At 50.2% G+C, this 17,705-nt stretch overlaps 1 protein-coding gene across 1 annotated transcript in view; it reads left to right on the plus strand.

Moving 5' to 3' along the window:
* The window catches only part of LOC122372316 (zwei Ig domain protein zig-8-like), a 32,901-nt gene extending 17,666 nt beyond the window's left edge, over nucleotides 1-15,235 (plus strand). Inside the window, exons 2-6 of the mRNA XM_043349385.1 lie at nucleotides 134-294; nucleotides 1,771-1,981; nucleotides 3,359-3,486; nucleotides 4,986-5,148; nucleotides 14,367-15,235. Of these exons, the coding sequence (XP_043205320.1) occupies nucleotides 134-294; nucleotides 1,771-1,981; nucleotides 3,359-3,486; nucleotides 4,986-5,148; nucleotides 14,367-14,470 (767 nt within the window). The 3' untranslated portion in view covers nucleotides 14,471-15,235. The remainder of the gene's footprint in view (nucleotides 1-133; nucleotides 295-1,770; nucleotides 1,982-3,358; nucleotides 3,487-4,985; nucleotides 5,149-14,366) is intronic.
* Nucleotides 15,236-17,705: the final 2,470 nt, after the last annotated feature.

Below are 17,705 nucleotides of genomic sequence, written 5' to 3' on the forward strand. Positions count from 1 at the left end.
CTAGCTTGAAATGCTTGAAATGAAGACGTACCACCCCGACATTGTGTGGTACGCCTTCACAAAATGTCTGTCTAAGTACGCAGGCCATTGACGGTTCCGTGTCGCGACTTAACCGCCATCTCTCTGTCCCCAGGTGGAGGTTCTCGACCAAACCAAGAACCACCGGCGCGTCCCGAGCAGCAGAGCAACTTCTCACAGCCGCGGTTCTCGAACCTGACCCGGTTGCGGGTCATAGGTCAAGTCGGCACGCCTGTCTACCTGACCTGTCGAGTGCACAACTTGGGCGACAGAGCGGTGAGGACTGGTTATAGCCGGTTACATGGGCCTGGCCTGGGTCACAGGGCTAACATTCAACAGGTAGTGCTAATGGCTTGTGGCTTATTTTGATACGCGAGATGCTGCATAAAGAAAGATAGGTATATGTATAGGATACAGCTTAACTATAGTGAATTACAAGTTAATGATTGGGGCACGCGGTCATTCATGCTACCAACAAATACAGTGTTTGCCAAGCCAAACGAAATGAGAATGAAGCCAGAACAATTTGGTGTAGAAGCTAAAAGCTCCATAAAATATATATTCTTAACTAACTTTCCTTGGACAGCAACGCATCAATCTGTTTTCTTCTGTCGTTGGCAGGTTTGCCAATGTATTATATTATTCAATAGTTGTTATCGTCTGGAGACGCTCTAATTGATGTTTCCGTGCTATTTATTGCACTTTTATGGTGTCATCAAGTATGTATAGGCATTAGGCATGTATAGGCGTGTAGCGCACTGTGTTGGGTGTATACATAAGAGGCATGTCTAACGAAAATTTTAACCGAATACGCTTAAAGGGAAATTGAACCCAGAGGTTATCATTATTTGACGTTTTTTTTTTTGGCAAATGAAAAAAGTATATAAGCGATGTCCTAAAACGTGTTATTGAACTACAAGAATCCGATATATCCGATGAAAAATCAAAGCGACTGGGATAACCTTGACCATTGCCTCCCCCTTATCCATTGTCCATTGTTTGGCTAGACCGCGAATCCTTTAGCTGCTAGCCGTTATGACGATAAGATAACGGGGCCGTCGCGCCACAGTGCCCTTTCTGTCCTGACGAGTGGGGCCGCGTCGATAACAGCCAAGGCTGAGCAGAGCCGCACAAACAAAGCCAATCTTGTCCTCGATATCAGCGCAATGAGCTATGGCAAGCTATCGGGAGAGGTGCGCTAGAAATCGGTGAACAATAACTGGAATATGATGCAGCGAGCCGGTGCGCAACAAAGGACAATAATATTTAGAGAATAATTGCAACAGAAACAACAGCATTGTTTCTGTTGCAATTATGTTTTGGATTACTTTTAAAATCAAAATAATATATATTATGCAGCTGGTAAATAACTGCTTGAAGTCAGTAGTCAAACGAATACAACTCAGCGCATGAGGCATAAATCTAGCATGATGGATAGTTGCGTAAATCTGCTAAACTGATTGATTTCCAAAGTTACTGATTTATGAGTGTAAAATGTGCTCAACGGGACAATGTGTCTTTTGTGTGAAAACTTTTCCTGGTGCGGTGTGATTTTTTTTTTAGATTCTTATAAAACTTTTAATTTATGTATGTTCATTGTTTATGTGCAAACGGCACCGGTATATGATTTCCCTCGATTCTGTATGCGTCTGCACTCCACAGTGATTCCTTCTCGCTGCCTGTCTGTGAAAATGACCCTCTCATCGCAATCCTCATGCCCATTAAGTGACCCACCCTTTCCGCCCTCTCCAGGTATCGTGGGTGCGTCGTCGTGACCTGAAGATCCTCACGGTCGGCATGTTCGCCTACACCTCCGACCACAGGTTCACAGCAGCTCACTCGGAGGGCTCTGAAGAGTGGGTGCTGCGAATCGCCAGTCCCACCGAACAGGATTCGGGAGTGTACGAGTGTCAGGTGTCCACTGAGCCCAAAATGAGCCTGCCAGTACATCTACAAGTCGCAGGTGAGTTGTGCGAATTGAATTGGGGCTGGGCGAGAAGTGAGGGACTTGCTTTAAAAGAAAGATGCAAGGATGAAAAGGCTACACCAAAACAATATGACCGGACCCTTGCATTGCACAATGCTCAAGGCTGACGCAGCATGGAATGCAAATGTAGACGGGCTAGAATAATATGTGCTATATTTGAAAACCTTGACATCAAACCCCCAACGAACAGCTACCGGCTGCCCCAAGCAACTCTCAGTGACAAAATTAACGTCTCCGGTACTATAGCCCTCACTTCTCGATGACACATTCACAGCGTCTCAGGCGCCAATCCTCAGTGTTAGGTGCTACATCCACAATGTTCCTACTGCGTCAAACTTGCCACATTCACAATGTTCCTGCGGCGTCAAGCAGCGACCATTAGGGGCGCAGACAATGGTAACCGTCAGTGATCCATTACCCTATGTAAGCCGGACACTATTGATCAAACGCCTTCGCACCGGACCTGTGCCGATTGGGGCGTCATATCCGGCGCAGCACCTACTACATAAGTGTCTTTCGTGCCCACGTACGCAAGGGTGGTGTAAGAGGGAATAGATATTTTATTGAGAACTGCCAAAGAGGTGCTGAGACGTTTGAAAATCGGGGTATTTGTTGAGAGCTAGGATTCACATTAGCAGTTTGCAAATGGAATCCCATTCTCCCTAATTTATACATCTGAATGGTGATAGGTGCTGTTGATGACAAAACAACTTTGAAAATCAATTTGTAACCATTACCCTGCATGGAAACTAGTTTGCACCATTTTTTGACCTCAAATAACCATCGCAAGCACCACCATCTTCATCATCCGTCACCACCATCCACGACACCACCATCCCCCACCGCCACCACTACCACCAACACCAACACCAACAGCCTCACCACTACACCAGCACCACTGCCGCGTTCCACGCCACCATTATCCGAAGGGCCGCTCGTTTTCTGGCGTTCGTGTGCCTGTCACTCGGCTGGGCCAACGGCCGGGCACGCCGAACAGAGGGCTTTTTCAGGAGAAAACGTGCTATTGCCGGCGCCGGCACCGTCAGTGGCTGAACGTGACGGTCGCTGCCGGGTTATTATTTGGGGTTACTGCTGGTCACTGGGTGTTTTTGCTTTAGAGACTTAGAGCTAGTGTCAGAGCCCCTGCTACAGTCTATCTCTACGTCAACGGAGCTACTCGAAATTTACCAGAATGGTCACATTGTCGGAAAAGCCACGTTAGTGAAAATTATGCAACGATGTACCCATATATATATATATATGGGTAAAATGATTCGCAGGTGTCCTAACTTATGTAGACAGAGCTATCCGCGTAGAGGTGCCTTTACGAACCCTCTCCTCTCCTTTTCACAGAGTCGCGGGCGGTGATCGCCGGGCCCCGCGAGCTCTACCTGAAGAGGGGAAGCAGCATCAACCTCACGTGTACGGTGTTGGCTGCGCCGGAGCCACCGGAGCACATCCTCTGGCACATCAACAACATGGTAAGAAGTAGCGGGGTGAGAAATAGTAAGAAGTGGCGGGATGATGGCGTGGTGAGATGCCGTGGAGCAGAGTGAGAACATTGAGAGGCAGTGGGGTGAGAGCACGATGGAAGGAAGACTGCAGAGAAATAAGAGCATGATGAGAGGTCGAGGATGAGAGAGTGGTGAGAAAAATGGTTGAGTGAGATTATGGTAAGAGGTGGCGTGGCGAGAACATGATGAGTGGCGGTGAAAAGAATGAGAACTAGGGTAAAACATGGTGAGACAGTCCTGGCTTCAGTAAATTGCTTATAATGTCTGTTCAGATTTGATAATAGGTATAGAAGACGACTGTGGTTCGTGAATGAAGTTTTCTTGCCAGCGACTTTCGACAATGCAGAGAGGATGCTAACTAGTTGCTCGGGCTGCTTACTGAATCAAATATTTATCATAATTGCTGCAAGGCAGCTTGCAAGAATCATTGCACATTTGGACCCTCTCTGGAAACATTTAACCTGGGCAAGACTTTGCTGAACTTTGAATAGTCTGCAAGATAAAATCAAAACAACTGCACAAATGCTCTTTGTCGCTGAAGCACCAACACAAGAGCATTATGCATATGATTAGAAATAAAAAATAATGCAACAGTTTTGCATATCGTGATGTTCGCTCACATAGTTTTCATTGGTTTTATCCTATGCATATGATGTCCCTTTTCGACAGCATGTTTTGATGGTGGCAAATTATGAGTAGAATTTGTTACTACTCTAACATCACGTACATAAATCTACCAGCTACTTTTGTCTCTCCAAATAGCATTCGACATGGATCACTATGCATCGTGGTATATATTATAATATGTTAGCATGTCTATTTTACGTCTAACCTTTCTTGTGATGCGCTTTTCACAATATATCCTATTTGATTCTTTCATTCTCAGCCATTCCGAGGTAAATTCAATAATCCAATTGCAGCCTTACATGACTGTTCCATCAGCAGGACTCTAAAAGACAAATAATAGAGGCGACATTGTGAAAGAAGTAAGGTCCTGTGTTCATTCAATACCCAGAGAGATATTGCAGACAAACACGATGGCGTAATTCAGTGATGAGTTCATCGTCACGCTCCATTTGATCTTTTTTAGCTATTTTTGGTGGGCTGGTTTTGAAAATTACCACCAACTCCTGTAAAGTTGGTGTTTAGTATCAAAAGCACCATTTTGCCACTCTAATGAAATATGGTCTACCTGGGCTAGTGAAACTTGGTGTTAGCATTAACAGTTGGTCAAAGTAAATGCAAATGAACTGTTGCAATTTAAAATATCAATAAAAAAGTAAGCATTCCAACATGCGGCTTGCTTTTGTTTGGGTTGATCAGATGTTAGATACACAGCTGCATCAACACAGCTCCTTGACATTTAATATGCATAATAATGCCGAGTGTGGCTGACGTATGCATGTTTGTAGCTTGACATGTGTAGGCAGAATAGTTCTAGCATTAACCTTACTTCTCATTTTCAGGTGATAAAGTACACAGAGCGGGGAGGTATGTTGGTGGTCACAAACCGACGTCAGCGGACATCAAACCTCGTCATAGCGAAGGCCACGCGACTGGACTCTGGAAACTACTCGTGTAGACCGTCCATGGCACACATAGACACGGTCTTGGTCCACATTCTAGACGGTAAGAACTGCAAGACAGTCAATGGACAAATGGACACGATCCTGGTCAATTATCAACATTATCTACTATTTATAAATCCTAAAAAGTCCGCCGCCGGTTACTCCCAAAAAGGCTTATTGCGGCGCCGTCGATTGACGAACGAGGGTGAAATTTTCACGACTCGTGGGTCACGTCATTCAACAGGTCGTATTAAATTTTGGGCACGATGCGGCCGGGGGTGCGCCCGTGGCGCGTGCTCATGTGCGCCATAGGGTTAGCATTAGAATCGGCAAAAACAGGCTACTGCTCGGGAACGGTAAGGGCTACGGGGGTGAAATTTTCACGCCAAGTCGATCGCGTGCACTCATTTGTCGTATTAAATTTTCGACGGTGTGGGATCAGCGGTGTGCACGTGGTGGGGCCGCGGCCGGCGCCGAGCAAAACGCTCGTGCTTTAGGCTCAGTTGTTCGCTTAAAAACTGACTGGAAATAATCAGAGCCGGCAGGTCATTGACCTTTGACAACGAAGGCCGACACCAGGCACCCCTCGCCAAGGGGATTCGCCAGTAAATACGATAAATTTGTTTTTGCAATATCTCAGCCGTTTCTGGGCCGATTTAGCTGAAAGTTGGACTGTCGGTGGTAGTGTAGTGTAGGGTAGGGTAGGGTAGTGTAGGCCGTAGGGTAGGGTTAGGGGTAGGGTAGGGTAGGGTAGGTTAGGGTAGGGTAGGGTAGGATAGGATAGGGTAGGGTAGGGTAGGATAGGGTAGGGTAGGGTAGGATAGGGTAGTGTAGGGTAGGGTAGTAGGGTAGGGTAGGGTAGGGTAGGGACTAGGGTACGGTATAGTATGGTAGGTTAGGGTAGTAGGGTATGGTAGGGTAGGGTAGGGTAGGGTAGGGTAGGGTAGGGTAGTAGGGTAGGGTAGGGTAGGGTAGGGTAGGGTAGGGTAGAGTAGGGTGGGTTAGTAGGTAGGGTAGGGTAGGGTAGGGTAAGGTAGAGTAGGGTAGGGTAAGGTAGTGTAGGGGTAGGGTAGGGTAGGGTAGGGTAGGGTAGGGTAGGGTAGGGTAGGGTAGGGTAGGGAAGGGTAGTGTAAGGGTAGGGTAGTGTAAGTATAGGGTAGGACAGGGTATGGCAGGGTAAGGTAGGGTAGGGTAGGGTAGGGTAAGGTAGGGTAGTGTAGGGGTAGGGGTAGGGTAGGGTAGGGTAGGGTAGGGTAGGGTAGGGTAGGGTAGGGTAGGGGATTGTAGGGTAGGGTAGGGTAGGGGATTGTAGGGTAGGGTAGGGTAGGGTAGGGGATTGTAGGGTAGGGTAGGGGATTGTAGGGTAGGGTAGGGTAGGGTAGGGGTAGGGTAGGGTAGAGTAGGGTAGGGTATGGTAGGGGTAGGGTAGGGTAGGGTAGGGTAGGGTAGTGTAGGGGTAGGGTAGGGTAGGGTAGGGTAGGGTAGGGTAGGGTAGGGTAGGGTAGGGTAGGGTAGGGTAGGGTACGGTAGGGTTGAATTGAGTAACATCCTAACTTACAAAGGGCTCGAACGACTCGCATGCATTACCATCATACTTTACAGTTCAATTAAAAGCAGTTACCCAGTTATACACAAATAATACCAATAAAGCGCAAGTTTCTACACCCAAAACTAATGCATCCGTCAATCATACATATCAAAACATACAGTCATCGCGTAAACCTGTACCTCTAGTCTACTATTATAAATCTTAAAAAGTCCGCCGCCGTCGGGGTTACGCAGCCGGCGTTACTCCCAAAAATGGCTATTTCGGCGCCGTCGATTGACGCAGGAGGGTGAAATTTTTGCCACTCGTGGGTCACGTAATTCAACAGGTCGTATTAAATTTTGGGCACGATGTGGCCGGGGGTGCTCCCGTGGCGCGTGCTCATGTGCGGCATGGGGTTAGCATTAGGGCCGCGACCGGCGCCGAGCAGAGGGCACGTGCTTTAGGCTCAGTTGTTCGCTTAAAAAACTGAGTGGAATTACTCAGAGCCGGCAGGTCATTGACCTTTGACAACAAAGGCCGACACAGGGCACCGCTCGCCAAGGGGATTCGCCAGTAAATACAATTACTTTGTTTTTGCAATATCTCGGCCGTTTCTGGGCCGATTTAACTGAAACTTGGACTGTCGGTGGTAGTGTAGTGTAGGGTTGGGTAGGGTAGGGTAGGGTAGGGTAGGGTAGGGTAGGGTAGGGTAGGGTAGGGTAGGGTAGGGTAGGGTAGGGTAGGGTAGGGGTAGGGGTAGGGTAGGATAGGGTAGTGTAGGAGTAGGGTAGGGTAGGGTAGGGTAGGTTAGGGTAGGGTAAGGTAGGGTAGGGTAGGGTAGGGTAGGGTAGGGTAGGGTAGGGTAGGGTAGGGTAGGGTAGTGTAAGGGTAGGGTAGGGTAGGGTAAGGTAGGGTAGGGTAGGGTAGTAGGGTAGGTTAGGGTAGAAGGGTAGGGTAGGGTAGTAGGGTAGGGTATGGTAGGGTAGGGTAGGGTAGGGTATGGTATGGTAGGGTAGGGTAGGGTATGGTAGGGTAGGGTAGGGTAGTAGGGTAGGGTAGGGTAGGATAGGGAGGGTAGAGTAGTAGGGTATGGTAGGGTTGGGTAGGGTAGAGTAGGATAGGGTAGGGTAGGGTAGGGTAGGGTAGTAGGGTAGGGTAGGGTAGGTTAGGGTAGAGTAGGGTAGGGTAGGGTAGGGTAGGGTAGGGTAGGGTAGGGGTAGGGTTGAGTTCAAAAAGGGCCCAACATACAAAACACTTGAACACCCCGCAACTATCACCATCCCTTACAGTTCAATTAAAAACAGCTACCCAAATCTACCCAAATAACACAGCTAAAAAGTCAATCACCCAAAACTAATGCACCCGTAACATAACATAAATCAAAACATACAGTTATCGCGTAAACCTGTACCTCTAGTCTATCTACTATTATAAATCTTAAAAAGTCCGCCGCCGTCGGGGTTACGCAGCCGGCGTTACTCCCAAAAACGCCTATTGCAAAGCCGTCGATTGACGCACGAGGGTGAAATTTTCACGATTCGTGGGTCACGTAATTCAACAGGTCGTATTAAATTTTGGGCACGATGCGGCCGGGGGTGCGCTCGTGGCGCGTGCTCATCTGCGCCATAGGGTTAGCATTAGAATCGCGACCGGCGCCGAGCAGAGGGCACGTGCTTTAGGCTCAGTTTCTTCGCTTGCAAACCTGAGCGAAATCAGAGCCGGGAGGTCGTTGACCTTTGGCAATGAATACCGACGCCGGGCACCGCTCGCCAAGGGGATTCGCCAGTAAATACAATTAATTTGTTTTTGCAATATCTCAGCCGTTTCTGGGCCGATTTAGCTGAAACCTGGACTGTCGGTGGTAGTGTAGGGTAGGGTAGGGTAGTGTAGGGGTAGGGTAGGGTAGGGTAGGGGTAGGGTAGGGTAGGGTAGTGTAGGGGTAGGGGTAGGGGTAGGGTAGTGTAGGGGTAGGGTAGTGTAGGGGTAGGGTAGGGTAGGGTAGGGTAGGGTAGGGTAGGGCAGTGTAGGGGTAGGGTTAGGGTAGGGTAGGGTAGGGTAGGTTAGTGTAAGGGTAGGGTAGGGTAGGGTAGGGGTAGGGTAGGGTAGTGTGGTAGGGTAGGGTAGGGTAGGGTAGTGTAGGGGTAGGGTAGGGTAGTGTAGGGGTAGGGGTAGGGTAGGGTAGAGTAGGGTAGTGTAGGGGTAGGGTAGGGTAGGGTAGGGTAGGGTAGGGTAGGGTAGTGTAAGGTAGGGTAGGGTAGGGTAGGGTAGGGTAAGGTAGGGTAGGGTAGGGTAGGGTAGGGGTAGGGTAGGGTAGGGTAGGGGTTGGGTAGGGTAGGTTAGGGTAGTGGTAGGGGTAGGATAGGGTAAGGTAGGGTAGGGTAGGGTAGGGTAGGGTAGGGTAGGGTAGGGTAGGGTAGGGTAGTGTAGGGGTAGGGTAGTGTAGGGGTAGGGTAGGGTAGGGTAGTGTAGGGGTAGGGTAGGGTAGGGTAGGGGATTGTAGGGTAGGGAGGGTAGGGTAGGGTAGGGTAGGGTAGGGTAGGGTAGGGAAGGGTAGTGTAGGGGTAGGGTAGTGTAGGGGTAGGGTAGGGTAGGGTAGTGTAGGGGTAGGGTAGGGTAGGGTAGGGGATTGTAGGGTAGGGAGGGTAGGGTAGGGTAGGGTAGGGTAGGGTAGGGTAGGGTAGGGTAGGGTAGGGTAGTGTAGGGGTAGGGTAGGGTGGGGTAGGGTAGTGTAGGGGTAGGGGTAGGGTAGGGTAGGGTAGGGTAGGGTTGCGTTCAGTAACATCTCAACTTACAAAGGGCTCGAAGAACTCGCATGCATCACCATCATACCTTACAGTTCAATTAAAAGCAGTTACCCACTTCTACAAAAATCATACCAATAAAAATGCAAGTTTCTACACCCAAACTAATGCATCCGTTAATCATATATATCAAAACATACAGTTATCGCGTAACCCTGTACCTCTAGTCTATCTACTATTATAAATCTTAAAAAGTCCGCCGCCGTCGGGGTTACGCAGCCGGCGTTACTCCCAAAAACGGCTATTGCGGCGCCGTCGATTGACGCACGAGGGTGAAATTTTCACGATTCGTGGGTCACGTAATTCAACAGGTCGTATTAAATTTTGGGCACGATTCGGCCGGGGGTGCGCCCGTGGCGCGTGCTCATGTGCGCCATGGGGTTAGCATTAGAATCGCGACCGGCGCCGAGCAGAGGGCACGTGCTTTAGGCTCAGTTTCTTCGCTTGCAAACCTGAGCGAAATCAGAGCCGGGAGGTCGTTGACCTTTGGCAATGAATACCGACGCCGGGCACCGCTCGCCAAGGGGATTCGCCAGTAAATACAATTAATTTGTTTTTGCAATATCTCAGCCGTTTCTGGGCCGATTTAGCTGAAACCTGGACTGTCGGTGGTAGTGTAGGGTAGGGTAGGGTAGTGTAGGGGTAGGGTAGGGTAGGGTAGGGGTAGGGTAGGGTAGGGTAGTGTAGGGGTAGGGGTAGGGGTAGGGTAGTGTAGGGGTAGGGTAGTGTAGGGGTAGGGTAGGGTAGGGTAGGGTAGGGTAGGGTAGGGCAGTGTAGGGGTAGGGTTAGGGTAGGGTAGGGTAGGGTAGGTTAGTGTAAGGGTAGGGTAGGGTAGGGTAGGGGTAGGGTAGGGTAGTGTGGTAGGGTAGGGTAGGGTAGGGTAGTGTAGGGGTAGGGTAGGGTAGTGTAGGGGTAGGGGTAGGGTAGGGTAGAGTAGGGTAGTGTAGGGGTAGGGTAGGGTAGGGTAGGGTAGGGTAGGGTAGGGTAGTGTAAGGTAGGGTAGGGTAGGGTAGGGTAGGGTAAGGTAGGGTAGGGTAGGGTAGGGTAGGGTAGGGGTAGGGTAGGGTAGGGTAGGGGTTGGGTAGGGTAGGTTAGGGTAGTGGTAGGGGTAGGATAGGGTAAGGTAGGGTAGGGTAGGGTAGGGTAGGGTAGGGTAGGGTAGGGTAGGGTAGTGTAGGGGTAGGGTAGTGTAGGGGTAGGGTAGGGTAGGGTAGTGTAGGGGTAGGGTAGGGTAGGGTAGGGGATTGTAGGGTAGGGAGGGTAGGGTAGGGTAGGGTAGGGTAGGGTAGGGTAGGGTAGGGTAGTGTAGGGGTAGGGTAGTGTAGGGGTAGGGTAGGGTAGGGTAGTGTAGGGGTAGGGTAGGGTAGGGTAGGGGATTGTAGGGTAGGGAGGGTAGGGTAGGGTAGGGTAGGGTAGGGTAGGGTAGGGTAGGGTAGGGTAGGGTAGGGTAGTGTAGGGGTAGGGTAGGGTGGGGTAGGGTAGTGTAGGGGTAGGGGTAGGGTAGGGTAGGGTAGGGTAGGGTTGCGTTCAGTAACATCTCAACTTACAAAGGGCTCGAAGAACTCGCATGCATCACCATCATACCTTACAGTTCAATTAAAAGCAGTTACCCACTTCTACAAAAATCATACCAATAAAAATGCAAGTTTCTACACCCAAACTAATGCATCCGTTAATCATATATATCAAAACATACAGTTATCGCGTAACCCTGTACCTCTAGTCTACTATTATAAATCTTAAAAAGTCCGCCGCCGTCGGGGTTACGCAGGAGGGGTTACGCCCAAAAACGCCTATTGCGGCGCCGTCGATTGACGCAGGACGGTGAAATTTTGACGACTCGTGGGTCACGTAATAAAACAGGTTGTATTAAATTTTGGGCACGATGCGGCCGGGGGTGCGCCCGTGGCACGTGCTCATGTGCGCCATGGGGTTAGCATTAGAATCGCGGCCGGCGCCGAGCAGAGGGCACGTGCTTTAGGCTCAGTTGTTCGCTTAAAAAACTGCGTGGAAATAATCGGCAGGTCATTGACCTTTGGCAACGAAGGCCGACACAAGGCACCACTCGCCAAGAGGATTCGCCAGTAAATACAATTAATTTGTTTTTGCAATATCTCAGCCGTTTCTGGGCCGATTTAGCTGAAACTTGGACTGTCGGTGGTAGTGTAGTGTAGGGTTGGGTAGGGTAGGGTAGGGTAGGGTAGGGTAGGGTAGGGTAGGGTAGGGTAGGGTAGGGTAGGGTAGGGTAGGGGTAGGGGTAGGGGTAGCGTAGGGTAGGGTAGTGTAGGGGTAGGGTAGGGTAGGGTAGGGTAGGGGTAGGGTATGGTAGGGTAGGGTAGGGTAGGGTAGGTTAGGGTAGTGTAGGGTAGGGGCAGGGTAGGGTAGGGTAGGGTAGGGTAGTGTAAGGGTAGGGTAGGGTAGGGTAGTGTAAGGGTAGGGTAGGGTAGGGTAGGGTAGGGTAGGGTAGGGTAGGTAAGGGTAGTGTAGGGTAGGGTAGTAGGGTAGGGTAGGGACTAGGGTAGGGTAGGGTAGGGTATGGTAGGGTAGGGTAGGGTAGAGTTAGATAGGGTAGAGTTAGGTAGGGTAGGGTAGGGTAGGTTAGGGTAGTAGGGTAGGGTATGGTAGGGTAGGGTATGGTAGGGTAGGGTAGGGTAGAGTAGGGTAGGGTATAGGGTACGGTAGGGTAGGGTAGGGTAGGGTAGGGTAGGGTAGGGTAGGGTAGGGTAGGGTAGTAGGGTAGGGTAGGGTAGGGTAGGGTTGGGTAGAGTTAGGTAGGGTAGGGTAGGGTAGGGTAGGTTAGGTTAGTAGGGTATGGTATGGTAGGGTAGGGTATGGTAGGGTAGGGTATGGTAGGGCAGGGTAGGGTAGAGTAGGGTAGGGTATAGGGTAGGGTAGGGTAGGGTAGGGTAGAGTAGGGTAGGGTAGGGTAGGGTAGGGTAGTAGGGTAGGGTAGGGTAGGGTAGGGTAGGGTAGTAGAGTAGGGTAGGGTAGGGTAGGGTAGGGTAGGGTAGGGTAGTAGGGTAGGGTAGGGTAGGGTAGGGGTAGGGTTGAGTTCAAAAAGGGCCCAACATACAAAACACTTGAACACCCCGCAACTATCACCATCCCTTACAGTTCAATTAAAAACAGCTACCCAAATCTACCCAAATAATACAGCTAAAAATACAAGTCAATCACCCAAACTAATGCACCCGTAACATCACATAAATCAAAACATACAGTTATCGCGTAAACCTGTACCTCTAGTCTATATTATAAATCCTAGAAAATCCGCCCACGCCGTCGGGGTTACTCCCTAAAAGGCTTATTGCGGCGCCGTCGATTGACGCAGGAGGGTGAAATTTTCACGACTCGTGGGTCACGTCATTCAACAGGTCGTATTAAATTTTGGGCACGATGCGGCCGGGGGTGCGCCCGTGGCGCGTGCCCATGTGCGCCATAGGGTTAGCATTAGAATCGGCAAAAACAGGCTATTGCTCGGGAACGGTGAGGGCTACGGGGTTGAAATTTTCACGCCAAGTCGAGCGCGTGCACTCATTTGTCGTATTAAATTTTCGACGGTGTGGGTTCAGCGGTGTGCACGTGGTGGGGCCGCGACCGGCGCCGAGCAAAAGGCACGTGCTTTAGGCTCAGTTGTTCGCTTAAAAACTGACTGGAAATAATCAGAGCCGGCAGGTCATTGACCTTTGACAACGAAGGCCGACACAAGGCACCCCTCGCCAAGGGGATTCGCCAGTAAATACGATAAATTTGTTTTTGCAATATCTCAGCCGTTTCTGGGCCGATTTAGCTGAAACTTGGACTGTCGGTGGTAGTGTAGTTTAGGGTAGGGTAGGGTAGGGTAGGGTAGGGAAGTGTAGGGGTAGGGGTAGGGGTAGGGGTAGGGTAGGGTAGTGTAAGGGTAGGGTAAGGTAGGGTAGGGTAGGGTAGGGGTAGGGTAGGGTATAGTAGGGTAGGGTAGGGTAGGGTAGGGTAGGGTAGGTTAGGGTAGTGTATGGTAGGGTAGGGCAGGGTAGGGTAGGGTAGGTTAGGTTAGGGTAGGGTAGGGTAGGCAGGGTAGTGTAAGGGTAGGGTAGGGTAGGGTAGTAGGGTAGGGTAGGGTAGGGACTAGGGTAGGGTAGGGTAGGGTAGTAGGGTAGGGTAGGGTATAGGGACGAGGGTAGGGTAAGGTAGGGTAGGGTAAGGTATGGTAGGGTAGGGTAGGGTATGGTAGGGTAGGGTAGGGTAGGGTAGTAGGGTAGGTTAGGGTAGAAGGGTAGGGTAGGGTAGTAGGGTAGGGTATGGTAGGGTAGGGTAGGGTAGGGTATGGTATGGTAGGGTAGGGTAGGGTATGGTAGGGTAGGGTAGGGTAGTAGGGTAGGGTAGGGTAGGATAGGGAGGGTAGAGTAGTAGGGTATGGTAGGGTTGGGTAGGGTAGAGTAGGATAGGGTAGGGTAGGGTAGGGTAGGGTAGTAGGGTAGGGTAGGGTAGGTTAGGGTAGAGTAGGGTAGGGTAGGGTAGGGTAGGGTAGGGTAGGGTAGGGGTAGGGTTGAGTTCAAAAAGGGCCCAACATACAAAACACTTGAACAACCCGCAACTATCACCATCCCTTACAGTTCAATCAAAAACAGCTACCCAAATCTACCCAAATAATACAGCTAAAAATACAAGTCAATCACCCAAACTAATGCGCCCGTAACATAACATAAATCAAAACATACAGTTATCGCGTAAACCTGTACCTCTAGTATAATATAGACAGATATATGAATGCCGTAAAAGGTAGACAGCAAGAGAACTTAGATTAGATATGTTTTATGTGCATTTATTTATTTAGATTAATTGAAGATTGCTAGCCTAAAATGCTTTCTTACGTAATGGCATCTAAGAAGCTCTAAGGTCACAGCATGTCTTAGCTGACGTTCACAATACCCAGTTCGCAGTGCTAACGCCACTGTTGCTTCACTGCAGGAGAGCATCCAGCAGCAATGCAGCACGGCACTTCCAACATCCAATGCGGCGTCTCTCTTGTGCACCGGACTCTGATGTTGCTGCTCGCCTTCGCTGTGAGGTAGACGATGTGGAACGTTTACGAGCGAGCCAGCAAGCTGTACCCTGAAGGGTAGAGCGAGACAGCGATTTGTGCTCTTTAGCGAGTGGCCAGTGCCCTGAGGGGTAGAACGCATCAGTGAGTTGTGCCCTAAGGGACAGTGAGTTGGGGATTGGCTATACCCAAAAGGGATAAATGTTTTGTCAAAAGGAGGTGCTGGTTTCGTGTGACGATGTGGCACTTCCACGCGAATATTGAACGGTGATCTGCGAATGAAGAGCGGCGGACTGTGAATGGTGAAAGCAAGCAAAGGATAAACGGCTAACAGCGAGTGTTAAACGGCAAACTGTGAGTGATGAACGGTGGACGATGAACAGTGGACAGTGAACTGCTAGAAAGGACTCGATCCAAGTGAACAAAGGGCACCCAAGAGCTCGCAGTGCTGAGATATTACGTGAATCATTACAAACGTGAGCACTGAACAAATATACCAACCATGATCTGTGAACAGTCTGTCGGCATATCCTCTGTGAATGAAGGACATGTCTCTCTGAGGAACGCGACAGAAGTCGTGAATGCCGCACTTGTGTCATGTTTTGACTGTGTTATGACTGGCGGAAAGAGTTGATGTTTTGTAGTATGCTGTTGCCCGTTTGATGTTTCCGTATTCCTGTTTCAGACAGTGCTATTCTACAATGTTATGCTATTTGCTAACGATGTCAACTGATCTCAAATTTCGCCAAATACATACATATATACGAAAAGCGTGACCTCCCACTGCTTCCATAACGCGAATCTTCTTCCGCAATATTTAACATCACCACACTGACGCGTCAGCACGTCAGCTGATGCGACAACTGTAACGCAGATGCGTTACATTTTTTTCATCTTTCATGCTGAACTGCAAGCTGTACCACAAGCTGAAACACGGCCATCTGCGAGCGCCGCACAGACACGGTCAGCCGGCTAAATCGGCTGTGATACCCTCTCTCCGTCCCAGCTGGCGTCCACACAGACGGCGCAGTAGGCTCTGACAAACAGGGGTCCTCTATAGATGACCACCCCACTTCATGAGAACCCGGATCTGAAGCCAACAAATAGCATACCGAAACGCGCCATTCTGCCAGCCTCGAGCCATTAATCAGTTTAGCCTTTGGAAGACAAGACTCTGTCCCACGCTCGGCACCCCGCCAGAGAACAAGGAGAGGGGAGTGCAGACCGGCCCTGATTTGAACCAAAACAAGAAAGGGGAGCGGGGACCGACCCGGTTGGTACGAAAACAGGATGAAATGGAACTCGGTCGCCAACGACAAAATATAGGACATCTGGCCGGAGCTGACTTCAAAACAAGGGGGAGCGGAGGGCCAGGCCCGCCACCTGGCACCTCAGGCGCCGTGAGCGCCGGCGGCGAATTCCACCCGATCGCTACGTGAAAGGGTGCGACTGCATGGCCGGGGGTGCCGAACTTCAGCAAATCACGAACGTTTGAAGGCGGAGCCAAACGCACTTTCTGAGAATGGAGGACGAAGATTGGACAAGGAGATGCTGCCCGGCCCTCTGAAGTATGACGTCATCAAAAGTATAAGTTGATGAAACGGAACTGGAACGCTCTCTCTGGCACTCCCTCGGACGACGCATTGGACGCCGCTCTTCGCTCTCGGCTCACAGCTGACATCGTGGACAGCCCACGAGACACCAGCGGCTGGCATAACGGCGCCGGCGGCGGCTCCGGCCGCCTGGCCGGGCGTTGGACGGACACGGCCATCATGTCAGCGACTCCATCTCAAGTAAGGTCACGGTGATCATGGGCACGCACCTAGTCCCTAAATCCTTCAAATACCCCCCCCCCCCTTTGTTACTGCTATGTGAGCCACATTATGTTTCCCTTTTTTTGGTGTCATTACGCAATAAATTAGGCCATTCAGTTAAGGTAGTTCAATTTATTTTGAGAACCTTCAGTCTAGGTAGCTTAATTTAACCATTCAATTCGGTCAATTATGTAACTGTGCGCGTGGTGCGAGACGCGTGCCGACGTGAACCCTCGTCCGGCGCCCCGTGGTGATTAAGGCGGACGGAGGGGATTATGCACCGTGGGGAGTCGGGAAAGGGACGGGCGGGCGACGCGACTTTGTGCCGCACCGCGCGGCGTGTGAGTTCCAATTGCTGGACGGCCTGGTCCCAGAACGTTTCGTAAAATTTGGCATGTAAAGGAATGAAAAGCGTTGTGTCAGGGAGAATGTAAATAAATGGGACTTGTAAATATCGTAATACGAGTGTGACAAGTGATGAAGGGCAGGGACCGGAGGATAGAACATAACAGGCCATATGCCAGCCACACAGTCAGGAAAGAGGTCGTTTCCAAGGTGTCTGGCCAGAGTAATTTACAACGATCAGTTTTCTTTATCTGTTTGATTTTACACAGTGCACACAGGGATTATACGGGGAGCACAGAACACACACAGGACCTCCCTAGCCTAGCCGATACTGGAGCTTCTCCGGTTGACTCCTAAGTGCCCTTGCCAGTGGATTTCCTGGCACTCCATCCTCCCCAAATTATCCCACGGTCCAAACAATAGCGATTACACACAACATACACAGGACCTCCCTAGCCTAACCGATACTGGAGCTTCTCCGGTTGACTCCTAAGTGCCCTTGCCAGTGGATTTCCTGGCACTCCATCCTCCCCAAATTATCCCACAGTCCAAACAATAGCGATTACACACAATACACACAGGACCTCCCTGACCTAACCGATACTGGAGCTTCTCCGGTTGACTCCTAAGTGCCCTTGCCAGTGGATTTCCTGGCACTCCATCCTCCCCAAATTATCCCACGGTCCAAACAATAGCGATTACACACAACACACACACGACCTCCCTAGCCTAACCGATACTGGAGCTTCTCCGGTTGACTCCTAAGTGCCCTTGCCAGTGGATTTCCTGGCACTCCATCCTCCCCAAATTATCCCACGGTCCAAACAATAGCGATTACACACAACATACACAGGACCTCCCTAGCCTAACCGATACTGGAGCTTCTCCGGTTGACTCCTAAGTGCCCTTGCCAGTGGATTTCCTGGCACTCCATCCTCCCCAAATTATCCCACGGTCCAACAATAGCGATTACACACAACACACACCGGACCTCCCTAGCCTAGCCGATACTGGAGCTTCTCCGGTTGACTCCTAAGTGCCCTTGCCAGTGGATTTCCTGGCACTCCATCCTCCCCAAATTATCCCACGGTCCAAATAATAGCGATT

Source organism: Amphibalanus amphitrite, unplaced genomic scaffold, assembly GCF_019059575.1.
Source record: "Amphibalanus amphitrite isolate SeventyFive unplaced genomic scaffold, NRLGWU_Aamphi_draft 001344F_arrow, whole genome shotgun sequence".
Lineage (NCBI taxonomy): Eukaryota > Metazoa > Arthropoda > Thecostraca > Balanomorpha > Balanidae > Amphibalanus > Amphibalanus amphitrite.